Raw genomic sequence first — 27,383 nt, forward strand, 5'->3', positions numbered from 1 at the left:
CTTAAGAACAGAAGCCTACATTAAAATGATTGACATAGCTCTGGTAAAATATAGATTAACATCGTTATTTAGTAAAGGGAAATCATAAGGAAGACATGTTCTCTCAAGGACACAGTATGAGGGAAGATTTTCATGATTTTAACCTTTTAATGAAATGAAGTATCTAAGAGCCTGCTCTTTGCATCAATTTTCCAAATGAGTTTGATTAGTACTGAAATGATTACTGGATTGATTTCAGCTGTTCAACATGAAAGGGGACCAAGAACATCCACCATAAGAAAGCAAGTGGCTCTGTATTTCAGAGGGCATAAAGATGTCAATGGAACTACGCCTCACTTCCCATCTTCAGCCTTGCCAACACCTACATTCTTCACTACTGTAAGTCAGCTGGAGCCACATAACCTCGAGCTGGGGGCAGTAACCGGCAACCCAGAAAGACAGACTCTAATTGGACTGGCACAGCCAACCCCAAAGGTAACCTGGGCTACACTGTAAAACTAGTTTGAGTTTGCTTGTTTTCTGCATTGTCATACACTTACAGCATCAGTCTACCCAAAACAATATATGAGCTTGGCAAGCTAAATTGATGCTACCTGCTGAAGCTACTTGTTGGATACTCTAACAGGAAGAGTTGCAGTCAGTGGTATAGTTAAAGGCAATGTAGCTCCTGAAATTAAAAATGTTAAAAATGAACCTCCCCACAAGGGTATACGTATGTACGCTGCCTGGTCAGTTGGATGCATGGCAAGCTGAATGATGGCTCTCCCTGCTGCCACTAAATCACTGGGCGGAGTTAAATACTATTCCCCCTCCAAGTCACAGCAACTCGGAGGGAGAAGTATTTTGGGGTCCGGCATTTGCTGGAACCCCGAATTACCCTTATGTGGGGCTTAGACTATAACATTGAAGCTGAGCCAATAGCCATGCCACAGGCACTACACATATCCGTGCATGCGACCAGGTGACTATCTTTGCTGCGGGGGGGTCCATAATAGTGTGTGTCATTGGGATGAATGGTGGTTGGGGTCTACAGACTACATCTTCCGGCATCCATTGCAGCAGACATAAACACGTGACTTTGCCAGGTTCCTCCTGGGTAAGATGGCGAATCCCATAGAGACGGGGGGCCCAGAGGTGCAGCACCCCGTAGGTAATTATTGATGCTTACCCCAACCCCCGCCACCTCAACCTCTGTTACAAACCTCCCTTATGGGAGTTTTCCAGAATGCATACAGTTTGCAATGTGCAGTGACATGTGCTTTGAAAAGCATAGCATGCTACATTTATGTTCAATGATTTGCACTTCCCTTTCAGTGTAATGAATACGGTTGCACTAACGGCAGAGTACTATTTATAGTGTGAATGGTAGCCATGCATAGCATTGTGCTGCAGCATAACACATGGTTAGTCCTGCATTTAGTGTGAACGGGCAATAAATCATTTCAAAGTACTTGTTCAGAACTTTCCCAAAAATTCTGGAAAATAATTTGGAATAAGACATATACAATTTTATCCTTACAGCTTCCAGTAGAGCCTTGCATGATACACCTAGGCAATAGGTCCACTGGTATATGATACCAATCATAAATGTATCTAGCACGTACGCTACATAGCAAAATGCCGTAAAGTAAGGTTTAGCAATACCAAAAATCTCTTAATGGCATATGTGTTTGATTAACTCAATTCAGTGATGACTCTTAGGGACATATGCAATTCACTTTTTCACCTGAGTTTTCTCCTAGGAGATAATTTTTTATCTTCGATTTAAAATAACTTTTCAGCAATTTTCAACTAAAAAAGTATCAAAAAGTAGGAGAAAAAGTACTATCAAAATTATTTTGAGTATGTTCTTGCTTTCTGGTGGCTTAAAAAGCATTTTATTGACAAGTTTAAAATTATCACCTAGAAGAAAACTCAGGTGAAAAAGTGAATTGCATATGGGCCCTAAACTTTATTTTTTGCCCAAATATCCAATAGCACCAAAAGGTTTTTTCAACATTTAGATCCCATTGATAACATAGCAAAAAATCTGTGGTTTATGGACATTACAGCACCTTTATTAATCCATAGAGCATATATTTCTTCATTTTGGTAAAGGAAGTGTATTTACATTAATGGTGGAGTTTATAATCGGGAGAGTGATGGTACACTCATATTGACTAGTAAGGTATTAGCTGTTCTATGATTCTTTACCACTCATTCTCACAGATAAAGAAACTATATGCCTCATGTCTTTCTTCTTTCTCTGACAGACAGAGAAAGGGCCCACCATGCCTCGTCCTCCTTGGAAATATATTATTACATTTTAGTGAATGGTCAACATTTTCTATTGCTTTGCATTCAACAAGTCAACAGTTATATAGTACAGTGTGTTATAATCCATTCAAATGATTTTAAATTTAGATCTACTATAAATAATAGGGCAAACATTTTCGCATACAAGTTTGTCACTATGTTTCATTGGCTATAATAATAGTAAAGTTTCTAAAGCATAAAAGTTGTCACTGTAAATATTTCCTTGACTACATTCTCTTTCAGAATCAGATTTATTTCACCAAGTAACTGCTGTAAAATGCATTTATCAGTAGCTGTAAGAATATTGTACAAACAGCAAATCAGCAGGAACATCACATGCATTCTAAACAAACATATTATGGGGTATACTCTTACAAATGTTCATTTTTGTTTCATGCATATTTCAGTGATATGACCAAAGTCAATAATTTTATTATAACGTTTAGGGTACAAATATGTGCAAAATTAATGTGATTTCTGGCAGTGGGTTTTAGTCTAATTAAAGTAACCCTTTAGTGAGAGGTATTTTTCCTCTGAAAGAATGCCAATTACTTGGCTGTCCAAATACTTTAAAGCGGACATGAACTCAGAACGTCCTCTCTGCTCCAAAAGATACACAACAGCATAAATCTGCACTGTTTCTACTCCCTTCTTTCATGGAAGCAGACACATTGTTAATATCCTGTGCATTCAAATGAGCTTATCTGCCATCTCCGCCATGGCAGTCATGTGACACAGGGAAGAGATCAAATTACAACTTGTGATTGGACACAAATGAGGGGGTTTAAACAGACTAAACTCTCTAAATACATACAGGGTGCATTTCTCTACATTTTCCTTCTGTCCTGTGCAAGAGTTCAGGTCCACTTTAAGCACTGACCCAGAATGAGTGTATAGAAATATACTCTACAGGGGTATTTTCAAGTATGGAATTATTTTAACAGGAATTAAAATAACTCCTAATATATAGGAAGGGTTATAGCAAACCTGAAGCGAACATAAAGTGATGAAATAGACTTTTGTATCTATGGTCCTAATCCCAAATATGACTTTTTCCTGCAGTCTAATTTGATATTTAAAAGTTAACATCTACATATAAAAAAATCCTCATGTGCCTGAGATAGTCAAAACTGTAATGTTATTCAGCTCCCATAAAGAAGAATTTTCCATACACAAAAATGTGTGCTTCTCAGCTTATCTTATCTTTATTGGTAGCCTACATACACAAAGACATAGATGTGTTTCTCTCATCCTGTCATGGCACTTCAGGTACCTTTTAAAGGAACACTATCAAACTAATCAATTATGAGCAAGCACCATGAATGAATGAGGTAACAATTTTAATAAATGACTCTGATAATATCATCTGTGTAAAGTGTCAGGTTTTCAAACTGTACCTGAAAGTCAGCATACTGACGGCGACGGATTTAGGAACAGTCCATGATGATAGGGGATGCTGCTCTGTGAAGAACAGTGTGGACTAATCTATTTCCAGCCTGCAACACAGCACAGCGTGTTTTGAATCACGTGACCACCGCATTAGGCTAGCATGAGGAGCGAGTACTCTCATTCCTATTCAGGCAGAGGAGATGAGTTTGTCAGATGAGAGGAGGTCTCCCTCTGATGTGAGCTTCTGTGCATTGGCCTGGACTGGGCAGCGTTATAGCAAGCGCAGCTTGGCAAACTACCGCTGGTAAATTTATATTCAAATTCACGCTTCGGGTCACTTCTGTTCAGGCATATGTGCGATGGCTTACATCAGGAGTGAGAGACTCTCGCTCCTGTAACGATTTGCCTGCCACAATAGGAGCAGAGCACACTGCGGTAGTCGCATGTTTCAGAACAAGCTGTGGTGTGAGGGAAGCTGCAAATAAATTACTCTGCACTGTTCTAACCAAAGCTGTCTCCCCCATGAACATGAGCCATTCCTCTTAAAGGGATACCAACTTTCTGAAACTATAGAACGATTAAAGTAAAAAATAAGCTGTAGCTGCCACTTCCATTCATTACATTTGAAGATTTTGAAAAATTGTTTACTTATAGTATAGTATAGTATTCGTTTAAAAGAAATGTACAGCATTTTCACTAATATGTCTAATGTATTTCATATGGCTTTTTTTTCAAATAGTAATGTGAGACATATTACACATTAATATTTCATTTTTTATGGAGCTCCACTTGCTGGTTTGACTGAAAACTTCTGCTGAGAAGACAGTATTTTGCTTTACGACCTATGGTAAACAATTGTGTAACATTAAAAAAACAAGCCCTGTTAATCATTGTGGGCTTATTGTAACTTAGCTATAAAGCAGCAAATCATGGATCAAACCAATAGGTGGTGCTAAAAAAAGTAAACTTTGTAATAATTGAAATTTTCTTGAAAAAACAAAATTACATTAAAGCCTAACAGATAAATGAAATAAAACATACTATATATTCTTTTTATTATTTTTTTTTAAAGTACAATGTTAGAAAACATTCACATCAGAGGATAGCTTCTTTTGAGATGCGCCAAATTTTTTTTAAGGATCCAAGAATTTTTTTTTTCTTGGTACAGTATATTTCCTGAGATGCTTATATGGTTTATTATCATTTATGAATTGTTACTGTAATATTTACAATACAGCACCATGTAATAACTAAAATGCATATTTCTATTGTGCTCTAGTACCCACATGAAGTGAATGGAGCTCCATTATATCTCTATGAGGTAGCCACTGAGTCCGTTTGTGAATCTGCAGCTCGACTTCTGTTCATGAGCATTAAATGGGCAAAGAGCGTACCAGCTTTTTCTACTCTCTCCCTACAGGATCAGGTGAGTGGTGAAGGATCACAAACAGGAGGCATTGTTTTACAATTACTGTTTGATTACCTTTTGTTTACATAATCAACAGACATTTACAAATAGGAGTTGTTTGAAATTTATTAGAATGAACTCACTCATTCCTCCCAATTCTTTACAAATAGTGTAGTGTGAGATAAGTGAGATGCCTTCAGATGACAGTTTGAGTTTTCAGGTAGATGTCTCATGGAGTGTCCGATGAAAATATTGGTGCATCAAAATTATCAGTCTGTGATGAGAGATGACTGGAGGGACATCTGTTTGTCCTTGAATAGTACAGACAGTCAGACCTGCTTCTTATCTTCCTTCTATTCTGCAATGCACCCAGGAAGAGGGAGCAGCACATGATTGGTTCGTCTGTTAGTTGCTTTGCTCATTGAGAAAGAAAAAGAACCGGCTCCACTGTATAGATTTTTTCCAACAATTTGTGTGTGTAACAAAAAAAAACTTACAAGGATCTGAAATGTTCACTTTTGTCACTTATGGTGCCCATACACTATACAATAAAAACATTTGATTTTCCTGTTTATTCGATCTAAATGATCGAATCTAATAAAAGTTGAAAATATGGGGTTTTTTTCGATCAAGAAATTCGAACGATTATCCATTTTTTTCGAGAAAAATCACATCGGACATGCTGGAAAAATCTTTATATTCGATCTACCGGAATAATCAAACTAAATTATCGAATCGAAAAAAATCTTTAGGGTGCCCATACATGGTACAATTTTTCATTTTTTTTCGATTAGATAATTTAGTCCAATTATTCCGGTAGATCGAATATAAAGATTTTTCCAGCATGTCCGATCTGATTTTTCTCGAAAAAAAAATGGATAATCGTTCGAATTTCTTGATAGAAAAAAAATATTTTCAACTTTCATTCGATTCGATCATTTAGATCGAATAAACGGGATAATCAAACGTTTTTATTGTACCATGTATGGTCACCATAATTCTTACCAGAGTGTTGTATTGGGCTGTCCACTCACAGGTGGGATCGAGTTATATAAGGCTACCTTTAGCTTCCTCTTACATTTATTTATTTATAATTTTTGAGGGGCATTTGAGATGTAACCTTGTGTTTTTAACCACTTGAGGACCACAGGTTTATACACCCCTAGTGACCAGGCAATTTTTTTTACAATTCAGTAGTTCGTCACAATTCAGCAGTTCAATACAACTTACCACTCAAATGAATTTTATCTCCTTTTCTTCCCACTAATGGAGAAATTTATGCTACTGCCATTTTTTTTATTTTTTTAATTAATTTTAAAAGATGTTTTTTTAAATAAAAATCTTCTTTTCCCCTTTACCTCCCTCCCCCTGAATTGGCCCTGACTGCGATCCATACATTACACTACCCTCTCATAGGCATCAGCCTATGTGAGGGATTACATTGCGAGCCAATCAGAAAGACAGCTAAATGACAGGGCTGTCCCTTGTACAGCACTACGCTAAATCGCAGCGCTGTACAAATGCTTATTGGTTTGTTTGTTTTCTAACAGCCTGCTAGCTCCGATCGCAACTCGCACGCTGTTAACAGACCCCCGCTGTGTTACTCAGCAGGGAATGCGTGCGCATGCATTCCCTGTTAATGTAAACCTCCATGACCTGATGCATATTGGTGTTATGCTGGGAATACACGATGCGTTTTTGCGTTCGTTCTTGCCGTCGTTTTCGCTTTCGATCGATTCTACTCTTGATTCTCTGCTCGATTCCCCTCTCGATTCCTTATCTTTTCTTATCAATTACATTCACTTGAATGAGGAGAATCGAAACGAAAGTAGAATCGACCAGATCCAACAGGTTGGAATTTATCTATCGAACCCATCTATCTAAAGTAAAAACTTAACGTGTATTCCCAGCATTAGGCGGTCCAGGCGCCGCCACCCTCCCACCGGCATTAGGCGGTCGGGAGGCGGTTAAAAGAATGTATACAATTTCTCTTTTTTTTTTTAATTTATAAAGTGCGGTACTAAAAAGAAAATGTTAAAGCCGCGTTCAGGTTCAATTTTTTATGCATTTCATAAAATATTATTTTAAATAATTGTGCATTTTTTGTAAAACACAATTTAGCTTTTGCAAAGTAAAAACTAAACAGACTGCTCCAGCAGTTCACTCCCCTGGGCATAAGGGGGAGAGTTAGTTCTCCATCAGCTGAAGCCATGCCTTCCTGATAAATATCAGTGTATCATATGGTGTCAGATGGACTGGGAGAAAAGGGAATGATGAGGCAGCTGGAGGTTGCTGAGGCTGACATGAGAAACTGTTCATTTATGCAGCATAAGGTTTTCCATTTTATTTTGCAAAAACTACATTTTTTTTTACGTTTTTATTCCAAATTCTATTAAATGTATATTAAATGTTTAATTAGACAGGACTTAAAATATTTTGTACTGTTTGTTTAATCTGGTAAATATTAAAAATTGCAAATGAAAAATGTGATGTATGTTTAGGGCTCCCCCTACAGGTTTGATTGGTAAGCATTGTAAGTGCAAGAAAGGCCAAATAATCTTAAGAGCAGTGAACAAAACATAACATTAAAAAAAAAGAAAATAGCCTTAGTAATCCATTACAAAGTCTGAGGACTTTGCTCTTTGAATGTTAGAGACTTGTTTTTGCTGCAGCAGTGAAGTGACTCTCTTGAAGTGGTGCAGGAACAACAGAAAACTTACTAAAACATACATACATACAAATTTGCAATTTTTAGTGGTAAACAAATTAAATGAAAGAAACTTAAGTAATAGCTATACATTCACTTTAAGAAGGCATTCTACACTTTGCTATAGTAGAGCGACAATATGAAATGATTGATAAAGAGTATTTTGTAAATGAGAAAATAAGACCCATATCAATGTACAAATATGTAGTATGACACGGCGGTGGCCCTTATTCAATTCACTTTTCCTCCTAGGTTTTCTCCTAGGTGATCTTTTCACACATAATCAATAAATTGCCTCTTAAACCAGCAAAAATACTTTTAATATGTCAATAATTATGACAGTACTTTTTTACCCACTGTTCTGTACTTTTTCAATTGCAAAGTGCTGAAAAGTGATTTTAAATGAAGATGAAAAATTATCTACAAGGAGAAAACTTATGCTGGGAATATATGGTGTGTTTCCGCAGCTCGATTATGGCGCCCGATCGATTCCCTGCTTGACCCTGCGGGCGATTCTCTTATCTTTTGCTAGTTTTCCTTATCTTTTTCCATTGTCCCCCATGCGGTATCGAGTGCAGAATCAATCGGGCGGGTGATCTGACATGTCGGAAATTATCAATCGAGCCATCTAAATGGCTCAATCGAGCGGTACCGTGTATTCCCAGCATTAGGAGAAAAAATGAATTGAAAAAGGGCCAGTTGGCCATATGCAATTCACCTTTCTCTCACCAGTTTTCTCCTAGGAGATACATTTTTATCTTCGATTTAAAATAACTTTTTAGCACTTTGCAATTGAAAAAGTATCAAAAAGCAGATGAAACAATACTTTAAAAATTATATTGAGTATTTGTTTGCTGGCTGGCAGTTTAACTACTTTGCCTTTTGGACGTAGCTGCTATGTCGAAAAGGCTACTACTGCACTGCTGCATTCTCCCGTGCCGCTGCCCGTTAGCCTGGAGATCAATCAATGGGAACACAGTTCCCATTCATTGATCTAAGTCCCCATTAGAAAGACCCATGGCTTGTTTCAGAAGCCGCAATCTTTCAAAAGAAAAAAAAGTTTCCCGTCCTCCCTTCACTTCCTGTAAGCGTGGGCGCATGCTTACAGGACTAAAGAAAAAAAATTGACTGTGGTCATCTTGTAGCCAAATAGTAAAACTACATCTATATACATTTTTTTTAAATAAATACATTTTATTACATTTAAAATTAACTGTTTACCCCCACACACCCAAAAATACCCAAATAATTTTTTTAATGAAAAAAAAATGACAATAAAAAAAAAGTTACCTAAGGGTCTGAACTTTTTTAATATGCATGAGAAGAGGGTATATTACTACTATTTTTTTAAATTATAAGCTTGTAAATAGTGATGATGCAAAACCGAGCCATATATTGTGATAGGGTCATAATTTAAATTGTATAATAACCGGGACAAGTGTGCAAATAAAATACGTGGATTTTTAATTATGGTAGCATGTATTATTTTAAAGCTATAATGGCTGAAAACTGAGAAATATTTTTTTTTTCATTTTTCCTTAATATTCCTGTTAAAATGCATTTAGAAAAAAATAATTCTTAGCAAAATGTACCACCCAAAGAAAGCCAAATTGGTAGCAGAAAAAACAAGATGTAAATCAATTCAATATGATAGGTAGTGATAAAGTTATTGGTGAATGAATGGGAGGTGAAAATTGCTCGGATGCATAAGGTGAAAAACGACTGTAAACTGAAGCCATTGAAGGGCATTTTATTTACAAATTGTGAAAATATCTCCTAGGAGAAAACTCGGGTGAAAAAGTGAATTGCATATGGGCCCAGTGACTCTTAAATAATCATAGCAGTGATACATTTTCACCTGTGAAAAGATCTTTTCCATTCTTATTTTACTCTGAATATAAAATATTATTATTAACATCATTGCCCTACATATTTGTTTTCTGTCAGGTCTTTTATTTTATACTTTTCAACTGAACTGAAGGATAAATTATTTAGTTTTGCATAACTGCAAAATTCTAATGTGAACACAGATAATTACTGTTGCTTATGCCCATTTTCTTCTTTGTAAATACACCATTTGTGAATACAGACTTAGTAATCTAAACTGGAAAGAATAGGGAGAATGTATATAAACATGCCTCAAGTAGAGCATCTTGTACAGTAGCTCTTGCAATTTTTACATTTTCTCCTTTACAACCCACTTAGGATCAAGCAGAACTCTCACATTTTGTATATGAACAGTTCTAATCTAATCTGTAGTGTACTACAAACCTCATTCATTTCTGAGTGTCATTGGCGGTACATAAATGAGATAAAATATTCAGATACAAAGAGTGGCTGTGAATTGTAAGAGACATGTATGGCTTATGTGCTTGTAAAGCTATCATTTATATATTGTATCACAGCTGATGCTCCTGGAAGATGCATGGAGAGAGCTATTTGTTCTGGGAATAGCACAATGGGCCATCCCGGTTGACGCTAGCACACTACTGGCTGTATCTGGTAAGGACTGCTCAATTTAATGACTTTGTTGTAGAAATTAACATTAAAATACATAGCCGAGAATACAGACAACATGAGAAGAATAACAAATCCCGTGTGAACAATAGACCATACCTGTCATGTATAAATCTATATTTAAATGCAAATAGTGTTGTCCTGTTGTATTCATAACTGCCTGTATCGTCATTGAAATGCTAATCACAGTGTTTGTTATCATCCAAAAGAGTACTTTATTATCATTTTCATAATATCTACACAGAAATAGTTTAGACTATAATGACACATCCAAGTTAAGTGGCATACATTCACTTGGATTGGAAATGAAAGGTATAAAAACTATACTGCATTTGATATGTTTTGATTTTAGGAATGAACAACGATAACACTGAAACTCAGAAGTTGAATAAAATTATTGCTGAGATCCAGTCTTTACAAGAAGTCGTGGCGAGATTTCGACAGTTACGGCTAGACGCAACAGAGTTTGCCTGTCTCAAATGTATTGTCACTTTTAAAGCTGGTATGTATTAGTTAAAAGTTTCTTGTCATTTTTACTGAATATCTATTTGTATTAATGAAATAAATAATCATCTCCCCTTTAAAAAAAAATGAGGGTAATTGCTTCTTCTATCTCGTGTTAAATTCTGGTTTCACTACCAGTCACTATGCACCACTTGGCTAAAAGTACAGTGGCTTGCAAAAGTATTCGGCCCCCTTGAAATTTTCCACATTTTGTCACATAACTGCCACAAACATGAATCAATTTTATTGGAATTCCACATGGAAGATTAATACAAAGTAGTGTACACGTGAGAAGTGGAACGAAAATAATACATGATTCCAATTTTTTTTTACAAATAAATAACTGCACTTCTCATGTGTACACCACTTTGTATTGGTCTTGCACGTGGAATTCCAATAACATTGATTCATGTTTGTGGCAGTAATATGACAAAATGTGGAAAACTTCAAGGGGGCCGAATACTTTTGCAAGCCACTGTATGTGGACAATTATTCTAATGAGTGCATATGACTATGTTAGTCAAATATACTGACTATGAATAAGTTTATGTAGTCATTTTTTTCACAGAAAATGATGATGCTATCAATGAGTTTCAGTGTAACACTGTTATTGGTGCCCACTCCTCAAACTGCTCTGCTTGGCCTTCCCCAGTCAGCCATTAGTTCTGTGTGAAGCACAAATGTCTTAACGCGTAAACATGAAGCAATAGCCCACAGAAACTCATAGGACTTCTAAATGCTGAAGCTTGCGGTGCAGACAAATCGTCTCCATTTGCAACACTCACGCTCAAGTTCTAAATTGCTTTTGAAGGTAACCTCAGGACATGAAATGTTTGTTGCAGCTGAATTCAAGTGTACAATGTCCACGGCAATGCCATCTGACTACAATGGAGTATAGAACACTGCTCTCTGGGGCAGTAGAAATGCATTTTTAAATAGAGCATCGTGCTTCCAGTCTAGTAGTCTGACAAACAAGTCAGTGCTTGATAGATGAAAGCCTGTGTCCACATTATGTGCCAAATGTAAGGTTTGGTGGTGAAGGAGGAAAGGCAATTTTCCTGTCTTGGGCTACTCTTCTAAAAGCAAGTTTAAAAGCAAACTCAGCTTTGAAAGCAATATTGCTGACTGCTGGAAGACTGAAAAGTGTCACATGATCAGCTGAGTAGCCAATACAATCATTGCAGCAGGACCTTTACTTCAGAAAGCAGAAAATGAATGGTTAGTCATTTCATACATAACATGATGGATAGATTACTCATCTACACATATTTGGGTACTGTTTGTTAATATTAAAATAAAAAAAATGATTTGTAGTAAGAAGTAGTAGTCCATAGTGCAGACCTTGATTTATATAAGACCAGGAAGTGGTAGATTTAATTTACATTTTTAAGGAAAAGTGTTATTCTGGAGATGTCTCAAGTAAACCAATTAACTCTGAAAGATGCCATGTTACAAACTGGCTTGTTTTGTGTCATAATTCATCCATAGATTTGTACACTGGGAAACAGTTGTGGTTTTCTCTTTTCTCATTAGAATATTATATATCTTAGCTTGAACATTGACTTATGCTACAGTATGTATGTTTATAACCTTTGGAAGCATCAATAAACATATTCAATGAAAAAAGAACAGCAACAATTACATTCATGGCTTTAAACTTCTGCATCTCATGATTTCTAACTATTTCCTACTTCCTACAAGGACCTGCTTTGATGTTTTAAAGGGGCAATTACAGTGAAAAATTTTAAAATTTAAAATATGTGCAAACATATACAAATAAGAAGTACATTTTTTTCCAGAGTAATATAAGCCATAAATTACTTTTCTCCTATGTTGCTGTCACTTACAGTAGGCAGTAGAAATCTGACAGAAGTGACAGGTTTTGGAATAGCCCATCTCTTCATAGGGGATTCTCAGCAAGGCTTTTATTCTTTATAAAGATAATCCCTAAAAAGAATTTAAACAATGATGCTGGCCAGCTTCCCTGCTCACTACACAGTTTTTTGGCAGTTGGACAGAGCAACTGCCATTCACTAAGTGCTTTTGAAAATAAATAGATCCCTAAGAATCCCCTATAAAGAGATGGACTAGTCCAAAACCTGTCACTTCTGTCAGATCTCTACTACCTACTGTAAAGGACAGCAACATAGGAGAAAAGTAATTTGTGGCTCATTTTACTCTGGATAAAATGTACTTATTTGTATATGTTTGCACATATTTTAAATTATACAGTTTTTCGCTGTAGTGCCCCTTTAAGTCCACTTTCACCTCATAACTTTATTTACACTAGCTCGCTACCAAAGGTGCCAGTTTGCTGTAAACCTGATAGTGACAATGAATGTTCACTTGCCTGGATTTGCCCAGACTTTATAGGGGCTATGATATTACATTAAATGTTTTTTTTTTCACCCTGTACTAAGATGCTTATTGGATTTCCCTCCTCTTCTATTCAAATCCAAATGGTGTGACTCTGGAATGTAAAGCTGGTGAGACAGGAGAGAAACCAATTATTAGATGATACATAGATGTTTTGCCTGTATTTATTTTCCTCTTATCTAAAACACACTCATGAGACTAAACATGCCATTCAAAAGAACAGCTAAAAATAAGGAGTCTGCTTTCCTATAGATGGAATGATGTAATCAGTTCTCTGCTGGACCTGATGCTTTACGTCGTCATTTCTTAATGTATGCATTAGAATATGAACAACATTTCTTATCAATTTAATCGATAAATCAATGATATACACCAAGTCAGATACACATTACTGAACCCAATTGTGCCCTGAAGCTTTGATGATTTATCCCTCTTGACCATTTTATTTTACATTGTATTCATTTTCAGTTATTTACTACAAGCAGGAAACTTAATAATTAATGTAACAATTGTAGAGACAAAATGCCAATCGAATATCTAGCATGAATGTCGGCATGAATGCTGTCATAGAAATCTGCGTTACCCAGTTGCTCTCCCAGGTGTAAACCTGGCCCACATCATCACTGCATTATTCTGAAACCTTGAATTTTCACTTTATTCAGTTAGCCAATATATGGTCTCACCCTTACTGGCCCAAACTCACTAACCCATACAACAAACCATTCCCAAGACTTTATTGAGGGGAGTGTAGCCACTTTATACAAAAACATTTCCACTTCTGTACAGCCTGGGACTTTACAGGTCAGAGTATTGCCGTCGAAATCCAGGAGGAGTTTCAACTTTACAGACCTAATCTAAAGCAATGTACAAATGCTGGAGTGATGACCAATAAAGACCGCATTGGCAGCGAATCTAGCGTGAATCCAGTATGTGTGCAATGGCCACACAACTTTTGCTTAAGATCCAGCATGCCAGACCTTTAGCAAATTTAGCAATCCCCAACACCCGATCGCATTGTTCTCCCCATTCTCTTCCACTTGCCACTCATTTTACCACACTCACATAGCTGCAGATGTGTCACTAGGCGGGAGGCTGAACATCTGTAGTGTCGGCACTGCATGTCGCTCAAGGGATAGAGAACCGATCTTTGCCAGGCAACAGTATTGTACAAGCCTTGTAATGTGTACAAGGCTTTACACAGACTAATTAACACATTAATAGCACCTGGCATTTCATGGCCATGCCATTGAGTGCTACGTTAATTAGCAGTGCCAATTTAAGTGTTAAAATGTCCATCCTTCCCTTTCAAGGTGGAACTGGCAGTTGTGTCTAAGAATTCCATAAAACACAGTGGCCCATATACAAATAACTTTTTCTCATGAGTTTTCACTTCATCTTATGATTAAAATAACTTTTCACCACGATGCAATTAAAGAAATACCAAAAAGCAGGGGAAAATTACTGTACAAATTATTCTATTTTCTTGCTTGCTGGCTGCTTAAAAGTCACTTTATTGATAAGGTGTGAAAATATCATGTAGGAAAAAAAATGAATTGAATAAGAGCCAGTGTGCTAAAAATAATTCTGTGGTGCCCCCTACTACATGTATCACCTTAGGCATTAGGTTGCCTATGCCTAAAATGGCCATTCGTTCAGATCCTGTCAAAGGGCACTTTTGGAATAGTCACTGTATAGACATACTGTTCGAGTACAGCTTGTTCTGCTCTATAAAGAGGGGACGGTGCAGACATTTCAAGTTCCTAAAATATCAGTAAACATCAGAGGAGGAGGCCTGTGGGGTCGGAGTAATTTTGGGTACCTGGAGTCGGTGATTTCAATAAACTGAGGAGTCAGATCATTTTTTTTAACCAAATCCATAGCCTTTGTAAAAATTAGACTAAGGAGTCGGAGTCGAGGAGTCAAAGGAATTTTGGGTACCTGGAGTCGGAGTCGGTGGTTTCATACACTGAGGAGTCAGAGTCAAATGATTTTTGTACCGACTCCACAGCCCTGCAGAGGAGAATGAATAACTTGGAAGGATTGCTAGAGTTGAAAGCAATGTCATCAGGGGACACATATACACAGTTATGACTATGGAAGTCTGACTTAAAGTACACCTGAACTGAGAGCAATATGGTGACTACTATATCAATTTCCTTTTAAACAATACCGGTTGCCTGGCAGTCCTGCTTATCTCTTTGGCTGCAGTAGTGTCTGGATCACACACCTGAAACAAGCATGTGGTTAATCCAGTCAGACTTCAATCAGAAACATGAACAGAACTCTTACACTACAGTATATACACACATCTGACTAACTGTTACACCACCAAAAACAGAAATCTGAGCTATGGGAGGACTCTGAACTTTCATCACTGGAGTTCTGTAGGTAATGATTAATTAAGGCCACTTTTGTGGTGTAAAAGAAAAACAATTCAATTTGGTTTGGGAAGGGTTAACAAGGTATGTAAACTATGTACAGTGGAACCTTGGTTTGCGAGCATAATTTGTTTCGAAAACATGCATGTAATACAAAGCACTCTTATATCAAACCAAATTACCCCATAAGAATTAATGGAAACCCAGGTAATTTGTTCCGCAATTCAAAACAGTTATAGTAAAATTGTATAAAACAAAAATGTAAACAAGACTTTCACTATAACTAACAGAATCATTGCCATCTGTTGCCTCTCCCCAACCTTTTTTTTGTGTGGCTTTAACCAGAACCTTTTCCAGTGACCGTTGCTTTCGAGGAAATGTGACTTTGCTCAGTCTCTACACTCAGATTAAGCCCAATTAAGTCAATCCTGCAGCGCTAAAGGGAGAAGAACTATCGCTCAGTTGTGATGACGTGACGCATGTATACTTTTTTTGCTTGTATATCAAGTCAAAATTTCACAATAATTTTTGCTTGTATTGCAAAGCGCTCTTAAAGCGGAATATAACCCTGCATTTCAACTTTGCTCTAAAACGTTAGTTACAGCATATTATATGCAACCAGCATTTTTTTTTTACTAGACCAGCATTGGAAGGGTTAAACACGGAGGTTTAAAGTTCCGTGGAGAGATATGCAGAAGTTCAGATAGATACATTTTAACTAAATAGAATGTAACAAGTTATAAATGTTACACACTCTTTGGCTGTTCTCCAGCTCCTCAGTCAGAGAGGGTGAGTCACATTCAACACTTAGATACATTTATGTAAATAAAATGTATCTATGTCAGCTTCGGATGCGTCTGCAGAAATCTAAAGGAACTTTAAAGCTGTGTGTAACCCTTCCAATGCTGGTCTAGTAAAAAAAAATGCTGGTTGCATATAATATACTGTAAATAATGTTTTAGGGCAAAGTTGAAATGCAGGGTTATATTCCGCTTTAAACCAAGTTACTCTAATCCAAGGTTTTACTGTATTTTAAATGTACATCTGCTTAGAGGAGCATTGTTATGTCATGCAGTTTAAAAAAGAAAATGTCAGATAGGAGTATCACAGCATGCTGCCATCACTAAGTTTTTCATGTGGGCAAGAAGAGTAAATATGGCTTCTGCTCTGTGCAAAAACATGAGAATCTGAAGGCAGACAGCACTCCAAACAGAGAAATAATTGTAATTTGAGCTTACTTTGATTTATATTTAAAAAAAATGTATATTAAATTATAAAACTACATCTTGCGTAGCACTAATATTATGCTTAATTTGTAATGGTGGAGAAAATCAATTACATGTATTAGAATGTATTATGTTATCATTCAGTACTTCTTCTGTGACAACAATGGAAACGTTTCTTCTTTATTCAGTACCGACGCACAGTGGCTCTGAACTAAGAAGTTTCAGAAATGCTGCAGCCATTGCAGCCCTACAGGATGAGGCTCAGCTAACTCTCAACAGCTACATACATACCAGGTAACAAGATTACGTACCCATAGGGCCCTTTTACACGTAATGCATTTTATTGCTTTTCTTTTCTCCTTCTAAGTAAGGAATTACTTGCCAATGATGTCAGTTTATTGATTTTGTGCTCAACACATCTACAATTTTAAAGCCGTAAAATTGTAGAAAATACCGGTGGACAGAAAAATGTACATACATCCATTCCCTTGCAGCGATGCCCTAAGCATCCCTCCTCTTCTAATATCCTAAACCCATTTCCCCCCAAGATACTCAGGTGGCAGCTCTTCTTGGTGACACAAAGTTATTCAATTATTTATGAAGGCTCTGTTGCAACCCTTTTGGGCAAAGGAACTTTGGGAAAAATGGGGGAGGAGCTTTGCATTCAATCTCTTAGCAGAGTGGTTGTGGCTGAAAAGATCATGACATAGTGACTATTAGAAGAGGGTATACCAGCTTCATCACTGTTGTCATCTAAGTGTCTAGGAGTAGATGGGGGTTGTATGTCTGAAGAAGAAGATCAGACAGAACTGTTCCTAAAACAAGATAAGCACATAAAAATTTCTTCATAGATTTTTCAATATTAATCAGTACTTCTGCTTTAAAGCGGAATATAACCCAGCATTTCAACTTTGCTCTAAAACATTATTTACAGCATATTATATGCAACCAGCATTTTTTTTTTACTAGACCAGCATTGGAAGGGTTACACACAGAGCTTTAAAGAGACTCTGTAACATCAAAAACATCCCCTGGGGGGTACTCACCTCGGGTGGGGGAAGCCTCTGGATCCTAATGAGGCTTCCCACGCCGTCCTCTGTCCCACGGGGGTCTCGCTGCAGCCCTCCGAACAGCCGGCGACAGACCCGACTGTCTGTTCAATATTTACCTTTACTGGCTCCAGCGGGGGCGCTGTGGCTGCTTTCGGCTCCGAACTACACGGAAATACCCGATCTCAGTCGGGTCCGCTCTACTGTGCAGGCGCCGGAAACTTGCGCCTGCGCAGTAGAGCAGCCCCGACGGCGATCGGGTATTTCCATGTAGTTCGGAGCCGACAGCCGTCAGAGCGCCTGCGCAGGAGCCAGGAAGGTAAATATTGACGTTATCTTTAACGGAGGGCTGCAGCGAGACCCCTGAGGGACGGATGACGGCGTGGGAAGCCTCATTAGGATCCGGAGGCTTCCCCCACCGGAGGTGAGTACACCCAAGGGGATCTTTTGATGTTACAGATCCTCTTTAAAGTTCCATGGATAGAAATGCAGATGCATCCGAAGTTTAGATAGATACATTTAAGTAAACACAATGTAACAAGTGTGGAATGTGACACATACTCTGACTGTGCAGGAGCTGGAGGACAGCCAGAGAGTGTGTAACATTCACCACTTGTTACATTGTGTTCACTTAAATGTATCTATATAAACTTCGGCTGCGGCAGCATTTCTCTCCATGGAACTTTAAAGCTCTGTGTGTAACCCTTCCAATCTAGTAAAAAAAAATGCTGGTTGCATATAATATGTTGTAAATAATGTTTTAGAGCAAAGTTGAAATGCTGGGTTATATTCCGCTTTAACTAAATGCCATTCAGCATGTTAATTAGACAATGTCTTTGCTTAATGTTTTTGTAGATACCCCACGCAGCCCTGCCGTTTTGGGAAGTTACTTCTGCTTCTACCTGCCTTAAGATCCATCAACCCTTCAACAATAGAAGAAGTTTTTTTCAAGAAAACTATAGGCAATGTTCCGATCACACGGCTGCTCTCAGACATGTACAAATCCAGCGATATCTGAATTCAAAAACTTCTCTCACAACAAACTTTTGTATAAGACTAAACAACGATCATTTGAAAATGACCAGAACTGAGGACACAAACATTATCAAGGAATTTTCTTTTATTGAAAACATCCATCATATTGATGTGTATGTTATCAAAATATACCATGTGGAGTGCTCAATGCCATTTTGTCCATGTAAGCCCAAAAGAGAGGAAGCAAGCAGTTTGTCTTCAAGACTGGTAATAATGCAGTTGCAGTGTACATAAGATCAACTTCATATCCCATAAGTATCACTAACTTTTGTAATAAGAAATATTTCACAGTTCCTTATGACTATATAAAAATAAATAAAAGCATGTCCCTACAAAATAGAATGTCACCTAAATTAACACTGTTTTTTCAGCAAGGCTTGGTGTACAGAGGCGCCAGAGTAGAATAAAAACGTTTAAAAACCGTCTAAAAGAGGGGGATGTTCAGGTGGACTTACCTCCCTCAAAAATATAAAACTCAATTGAGTCACAATATATCAATACAAAAATATTTTATTGAACTCCACTTAGTGCAACGCGTTTCGCAGGTGTGGTCCCGCTTCATCAGGCAAACAGGAGTATAACTCAATGGGTCTAGATGCAGAAGTGAGCGCCTCTGTCTCACAGAGCGCCTCTGTCTCTGCCTCACAGAGGCGCTCACTTCTGCATCTAGACCCATTGAGTTATACTCCTGTTTGCCTGATGAAGCGGGACCACACCTGCGAAACGCGTTGCACTAAGTGGAGTTCAATAAAATATTTTTGTATTGATATATTGTGACTCAATTGAGTTTTATATTTTTGAGGGAGGTAAGTCCACCTGAACATCCCCCTCTTTTAGACGGTTTTTAAACGTTTTTATTCTACTCTGGCGCCTCTGTACACCAAGCCTTGCTGAAATCTTGAGTCCACCCTCGGTGGAGGGGTGCTACCCCATTTCCTATCTACAGAGAGCGACATCTTAAAAACCTGAGTGGGGTCAGGTTCTAATACTCCCCACATGCACTTGAAGTGGTTGCCTATGGGTAACCCATGTTTGTGAGTATATCTAAATATTTTGCTTTTAACCACAACCAACTTAACAATACTACACCATATCGGGCTCTCGATTTCTCTTTGTTCTTCCAAGCATAAATTAACACTGTGGTTGGCTTGTGGACTGGACTACGTAAAGATTAATGGTTAAGACTGAGAACACAAACAATGACAAAACAATGGACATCCTAATTTTTAGTGCTAAAACAAAACAAAAAAATGGATCATCACTCGAAAGTAAACCGTTATAAATATAATTGCCATAAAGTCTGGCTAATGACCAGAGCCCTGCTAATAATAAACCAGATGGATTCACTAGAGCAAGGGTTTCAAGCTCAAATACAAAGTGGGCCGAAATGGAATACTGGGACCAAGTCATGGGCAAACCTCAATGTTTAGTGGCCACCTCCCTCCCTTATAAATTCCCTGGTGTTTAATGTCTCCTTCCCCTATACAGTTCCTGGGGACTAGCTTCCTTCCTTCCTCCCCTATATATTTCCCTGGTGTCTAATGCCTCCCCTATAAAGCTCCCTCGTGTTTAGTGGTCATCTATCCCTCCCCTATACATTTCCCTGGTGTCTATTACTTTTCTCATACCTCCAATCCTCCACCATATGGCTTTCCTGGTGATCTAGGGCTTCACCTCCAATATAGCTTCCCTGAGGGTCTTGAGTGGGCCAAAAATAATGAAAAGTGGGGGAAATAACTTGGAGGGCAATTTTGATGACCAGATTTGTTCCACAGGCCAGAGTTTGACATGTATGCACTAGAGCAGTGTTTCTCAACATTTTATTGGTATGTACCCCTTTTAAAACCCTGTACTCACCAAGTACCCCCTAGCATAGTAAACATTATCACAAGTACCCCTTGACGAATATATATTAAATCGTAGTACATGATAAGTGGTTCTTAACAATTTTCAAGCATACTAAAACTCTAAATTTGTTATTCTTGGTTAAGTATATCAAGCCCTAGTACCCCCTGGAGCCATCAGAAGTACCCCCTGGGGTACGCGTACCACACGTTGAGAACCTAGGCACTAGAGCAACGGTTAGCATGAGTAAGTTTCGTCATTCAGTGGTCACAAATTTAAATTTGATCATCCCTGTGATATTTTCAGCAGTCTGGTACCACACATATAAGGTCACATGATAATGATCAGAACTGTTTGCCTTTTAGAATGTGTCCTAGATTTTCCATTTGGCACCACAATGTACAATTGTTCAGCAGTAGGAGACATTAGATCTGATTGATTATGTATTTAGATTTTCAATAGACGTAAAAACAGGTCATTGATGAATACTACTATGTATAGTACTTAAGCCACCAGCTGTATCGGAGTTTCCTGAATTTACTATCAATAAGTTTGCTGTAAGCTGAAACTGACAAGGCAATGGTAATGTCTGGGAGCCAGCACTTGGTAGTAAAAAAATAAAAGAAAGACCATTTCAAGTGGACGCCCTAATACTTCACATTACCTTCTTGTAAGTCATAAATCATCTCTCGAGGTGCTAAATTATAAAGAACTGGTATTTTAGCACCTAAACTCCACTGCAGGACATCACTTCTTAAAGAAGAACCGTCACGAAAATCTTAAAATTTAAAACACATACAAATAAGAAGTACATTTCTCCCAGAGTAAAATGAGCCATAAATTACTTTTCTACTATGTTGCTGTCACTTACAGTAGGTAGTAGAAATCTGACATTACCGACAGGTTTTGGGCTAGTCCATCTCTTCATGGGGTATTCTCAGCATGGCCTTTATTGTTTATATAGACATTCCCTGAAAATGATTAATACAAAAATGCTGGCCAGCCTCCCTGCTCGCTGTACACGACTTTGACAGTTGGACGGAGCAACTGCCATTCACTAAGTGCTTTTAAAAATAAAGAAAACCCTGAGAACCCCCCTATGAGAAGATGGGCTAGTCCAAAACCTGTCGGCAATGTCAGATTTCTACTACCTACTGTAAGTGACAGCAACATAGGAGAAAAGTAATTTATGGCTCATTTTACTCTGGAAGAAATGTACTTCTTATTTGTATGTGTTTTAAATTTTAAGATTTTCGCAACAGTTCCTTTTTAAATAATGGTCAATTGAGGGGACAATATTTCAGCTGTGGCATGTGATGTCCTGCTGCAAATCTTTGTAATGTGGCATGGTAGCAGTGCAATAACCATTTATTAAGAACACTGAATCTGAGAGAGCCTAAGCGCTTTGAGTCCTATGGAAGAAAAGCGCTATAGAAATGTTATTGTTAAGACATTCAGTGAACCACTTACAGGCCATTACCTGGCCCATTGGTTCTCCATACAGAGTAGTGGACACCTAATTATGATTAATGAGATGTAAATAAGTTGTAATTGCAGTTATTCTGATTAGTCCAATTTCAAGCTGCATCTAGTTTACAATGAAATGCAAGGAGACATTATTTGTGTTTCATTGATCATGCTTAGAGGACACCTTGAAGGTAACAATGTTAAAATGAAGTTCTTCAGCTGCAATGTTACACGCATTGCAGCTTTCTGATCACCACATCTAGATTATAGTGCAGCACTCAAGGTAGCCACTAATGGTCCAATTTCTAGTGAAAAATTTGATCAAAAATTCTGATCGGAAGAAAATCGTTCACTACAGCATCAACGAGCCAATCTTTGCTTGCTATCTATCACAACCAATCAAGAAAATCCAAATCCAAATTTTGGTTTGACAAAAACCCAATCGGATGACTATTTTTTTATAATCATTCATAATCGATTGTGCCAATCAACAGAGATTATTTTCAACCAATCTGATCAGAAATTAGTGGCTACCTTTAGGCTGTGATGTTGAAAAAATAAATAAATAACAGAACCAGGTTTTACAATAGTTCTTGCAGCTTTATAACGTCCAGACACCCTATAAGCGCTTTTCAGAGCACTTTTTTGGCCTCCAGAGCTTTTTAAAAAATGTTCACATTCACTTAAATTAAAATCACAGTAAAACCACACGATTTTAACATGATTTTTAAAAAGCTCTCCGAAAGCTCTGGAGGCAAACGCTCAGAAATGTGCTTATAGTGTGTCTGAGCCCTCAGATTTTCAGCATTGTATATTTATAAGTTTGCACTTGAGCAAGGGAATAGCTATTTGCATGAGAATATCAACAGTCCAAAGTAAGAGTATGCGACGATATAAAGTCAGAGGTCAGAGCTGCTGTAGAATCTGTGGCCTGCAGCAAGAATGTGTCCTAGTAGTGATCTCAGCGCCCACAATTAGTTCAGTTCCAGGTGAGAAAACCACTAGCCAAAACATCACACGCCATGCATGGTTCAACTCACCTTGCAGTAAAAATAAAAAAATACAACATATTTATGAAGTACACTGGTGGTCCTTTTAAATCACCTTTGTTCTGTCTCACAGAGTACAAGTCCATAGACTTTGCATGGTGTACTCGGGATCACATACACATCACAGTAGTGCTAAGTGTTGCTTCATAAATCAAATATCTCAAAACCGCAGATAAACTGTACACCCACAAGAAAGCCGACATGACTAAGGGCCTGTTTCCACTAGACGCAGATTCTGCATGCAGAAAACTGACTCCAATAAATGCCTATGGGAAATCGGCATCAGAAAAATCGCGTTCAGTGGAAACAGGCATTCATTGGAGTCAGTTTTCAGCATGCAGAATCTGCGTGTAGTGGAAACAGGCCCTAAATGAATGGATCAAGCTTAACAGTGCAGCATACTTTGGGGTATAGTCACTAAACTGTGATAATCAGAATAACGCGCATAAAGACTTGCACACAATGAGTAGAGCGTAATACATTGCATGTAATGTATTGCATTCTGCTCTACTGATTGTGCGGTAAGACATTATGCCATTATTCTGCTTAATGCAGTTTACCAACTATATTCCTTTGTAACGTACTTGCAGCATGAGATTCCATGGTAAAGCTGACCAATGTGTCTGGCATCACAACTAGATTAAAAAACTGCATACAGCACCAGCCTTGGATTTTCTCTCTCTACAGGGTTCATCCATTGAGTGTTAGGGCCCGTTTCCACTGCGGCGATTTCGCCGCCGATTCTGCAGAGTTTCCCCGCACATGATTCGCACGGGGAAACTCTGCCATAGGGGATGACAGGGCCGCTGCGGAATCGCTCGCGGGAGCGATTCGCCCGGAATACCCTGCAGAATTCGCAGCGGAGGCTGCGAATCCCATAGCCGTGCATGGCACGGCTCATGGGATTCGCCTGCGATCCCGCCCACTCGCTCAGTGCGGCGTGCGTCTGCGAGACGCACGCCGCACAAGTGGAAACAAGCCCTTAGTGATAGTCATGTCTAGAACACATGGAGAAGCATGTTTAATCAGCTGATAGATCTGCAAAGCACTGATTTTTTTTTTTTGTGATTACATCCTGCTCTAGCACATGATCATGACTAGCAAATCAGATCAGAGCCTTGTATATCTATTGCCTGACCAAACTAATCACATGCTTCTCTAGGAGTTATCCTAAACATGACTATTACTATTGAAGGTTTCGAGATGTGCTGCGCTATACAATCATGCATCATCCATTCATTTAGTCAAACATACTTTGTGATTATATAGTTTATCTACTATTGGGTAATAAAATAATACTACCATTGCAATGTGCGTCTCTAATGTTACATATCACTCTGAGGACCTTATGCTAAGGGTAAGGACTTGTGCAATATGACAACGACCACTGGATGTTTGGATGTTTTAAGGCAGTATAAGTTCCCTGGTATCCAGCACCGGCAGGGATCACCTGATGCCGGATACATGTGTACAGCACAAATCTCCCTCCCCCCCCCCCCCCCCCAAATACTTATCGAGGCTCCAGCGATGTCAGCCTCCCTCTATCTCCCTGCGAGTTCAGAGTGACTTTCCGGGTTCCCAAGTGAACGGAAGCCGGAGTGTCACCTGTCCAGGATCAGGTCATGTGACACTCCGGCTTCCGTACACAGATGCTGGAAGCCGCAAGGAGCCCGCAGGGAGAGGGAGGGAGACTGCTAGCCATCGCTGGAGCCTCGGTAGTATTTCTAAGCCTGCCAGCACCCATAGAAAGCCCCTCAAAACCGGTCCCCATTATCCCGAAGTCATGCCAGTTTGTTAAGACTTCCGTTTGCCTGAAATCCGGATAACGGGTACTTTGCTGTATATTCATTATTTGTATAATATTTTGACAGATTTGCTTTACATTTACATAGTCAAGTCCACTTAAAAAAAACAACTAAACCCAAAAGAAAAACAAAGAAAGTTGTAGTTCTAAGCACATTTTACACAGGACTATGGATATTCTGTCCAAAACTTTGTATGCACCGTCTATATTTACTTATCACCCTGACTGTCATTAACATTTGTCCTGTTCAATTTCGGGTTTAGCTGAACTGTAATCAGGTACAAGAAAAGAAAAAATCACTACTGGTGTCAGTAGAGATTTGCATATTAGGATCATTTTTTACTAATCACTAGGTGTCAGGAAGGCAACTTACTTCCTCCCTAAAGGTGGCCATACACTGGACGATTTGCCATCAGATTCGACCAACAGATAGATCCCTCTCTGATAGAATCTGATCAGAGAGGGATTGTATGGCCACCTTTACTGCAAACAGATTGTGAACAGATTTCAGCCTGAAACCGTTCACAATCTGTGGTGGTGCTGCCGCCGCCGCTCCCCCCCCCCCCCGCATACATTACCTGCTCCGCCGGCGCAAGTCCCCGCTGTCACTGCTGTCTTCTCCGCTCTGGTCTCCGGCATGCTTCACTTCTTCCTGCCCGGCAGGAAGTTTAAACAGTAGAGCACCATCTACTGTTTAAACTTCCTGCCGCCAGGAAGAAGTGAAGAATGCCGGAGACCAGACCAGAGCGGAGAAGACAGCAGTGACAGCGGGGACTCACGCCGGCAGAGCAGGTAATGTATACCCGCTGTATTGCGTCGGTCATTCGAATGCCGCTATCGACGCACTCCCGACCCGCCGGCGATCGAGAAAAATCTTCCGCACGGACTGATCGTCAGGAACTATCGATTTCGGACAGAAATCGATCGTTCTGTCAGCGGTGTGCGCGGCGATTTCATAGCCGATTCGATCACTGTGATTGAATCGGCCGTATATCGGCGGGAAAATCGTTAGATGTATGGGCCCCTTAAAACTCTGTTTATAGATCTATAGATGTGTCTCACGCCCATCACTCTTCATTCTTCAGTGTAAAACTTCATACACAAGCTTGATTAAAAGTCATCTGAGGTGGCCAATAACTACTACTCAGCCGATAATCCGGGGTGTGTACAGTAGCTTCCAACCCCCTCCCTGCAAGCAATCTGCCAGGTATGCACAAGCTACTCCTTTGCCCCTCCCCCCGAATAGCAGCAGAATGCATTGGCAGCTGTACAGCTGAATTGCTTCTGTACTGTGTTGGCACAGCAATGTTGCCCGAGGGATCGGGACCTGAACCCCGACAGGCTACATCTGTTACGGACCTTAAAGCATACTGCCACAGAGTGGGGGAAAGGATGTTGAAGTGGTATCTCCTCTATAACGTACATCATCCCCCATCCATTCCAACTGGTAGTTTTATTCTGTCCAGATTTATACTGTACCAATAAATACACTCATATATAAGTCCATTTGTGCTTGCCTCTTTGGAGTAGAGATTTGCAGCTGTAAATATGATTCAACTTGTGAAATGTATGCATTTCTGCAGAAGATTGGCTTTTAAAAATGGTGTGCATGAATGCCAAAATGTGGACAGTTTACAACTAAAGCCGCAGGAAATGTGCCAAAGCTTTTCGGCCATGACAAGACAGTGGTTAACAGACCATATTAGTGTACCATGTAATTCAGCTGAGGATGGTTTAAATTGCAGTCACAAAAATAATATGGTTGATCTGTCGAATAATCTTGCAGCTACTACAGACATATCCTACAAGTAGGGTAGCACCACATTTAGATACAGTTTGATAACAGTTTTATGTTTAAAGTTTTTGGTGTGTGATTAGGTTCTAGCACTAAGGAAAATCAGCACTTCAACTATAATAGACAAGTAAAATTGTTCCTTGTACAGTGCATCTAAAGTTGTACTCATTTCTTTACAGAGATTAAAATATATTGAACTTGACTTTTAAATTGTTGTCATGAATTTTTTTTAATTAAAAATCTAGAAGAAAAAATCAACAAAACAAAGATATGTAATCTTCATACAGTATTGCAAATGCAGGCAAAAAAATTGTAAAGAAAGAAAAGAAAAATGTACTGTATTTTTTTTTGACTATAAGACTCACTTTTTCTCCCCCAAAAGTGGGGTGGGGGGGGGGGGGGGAGGGGGGGGGAGTCACTGCATTTTTTTAGCCCAAATGCAGGGAGTTCCTGACTTGTGAATGCCTGCAAATACGAACCTCCAACCCGCCGCAATGACCGTGACTCCCTGTACTGTGCCCATGCAGAGGAGGACACAG

The 27,383-nt window shown here is 38.7% G+C and overlaps 1 protein-coding gene across 1 annotated transcript in view; it reads left to right on the forward strand.

The window, feature by feature from the left end:
* NR2E1 (nuclear receptor subfamily 2 group E member 1) overlaps positions 1-19,238 on the forward strand; it is a 51,439-nt gene extending 32,201 nt beyond the window's left edge. Inside the window, exons 4-9 of the mRNA XM_068279437.1 lie at positions 239-474; positions 4,964-5,110; positions 10,205-10,301; positions 10,669-10,818; positions 16,989-17,094; positions 18,705-19,238. Coding sequence (XP_068135538.1) covers positions 239-474; positions 4,964-5,110; positions 10,205-10,301; positions 10,669-10,818; positions 16,989-17,094; positions 18,705-18,867 — 899 coding nt within the window. The 3' untranslated portion in view covers positions 18,868-19,238. The remainder of the gene's footprint in view (positions 1-238; positions 475-4,963; positions 5,111-10,204; positions 10,302-10,668; positions 10,819-16,988; positions 17,095-18,704) is intronic.
* Positions 19,239-27,383: the final 8,145 nt, after the last annotated feature.

This window comes from Hyperolius riggenbachi, chromosome 4, assembly GCF_040937935.1.
Source record: "Hyperolius riggenbachi isolate aHypRig1 chromosome 4, aHypRig1.pri, whole genome shotgun sequence".
Classification (NCBI taxonomy): domain Eukaryota; kingdom Metazoa; phylum Chordata; class Amphibia; order Anura; family Hyperoliidae; genus Hyperolius; species Hyperolius riggenbachi.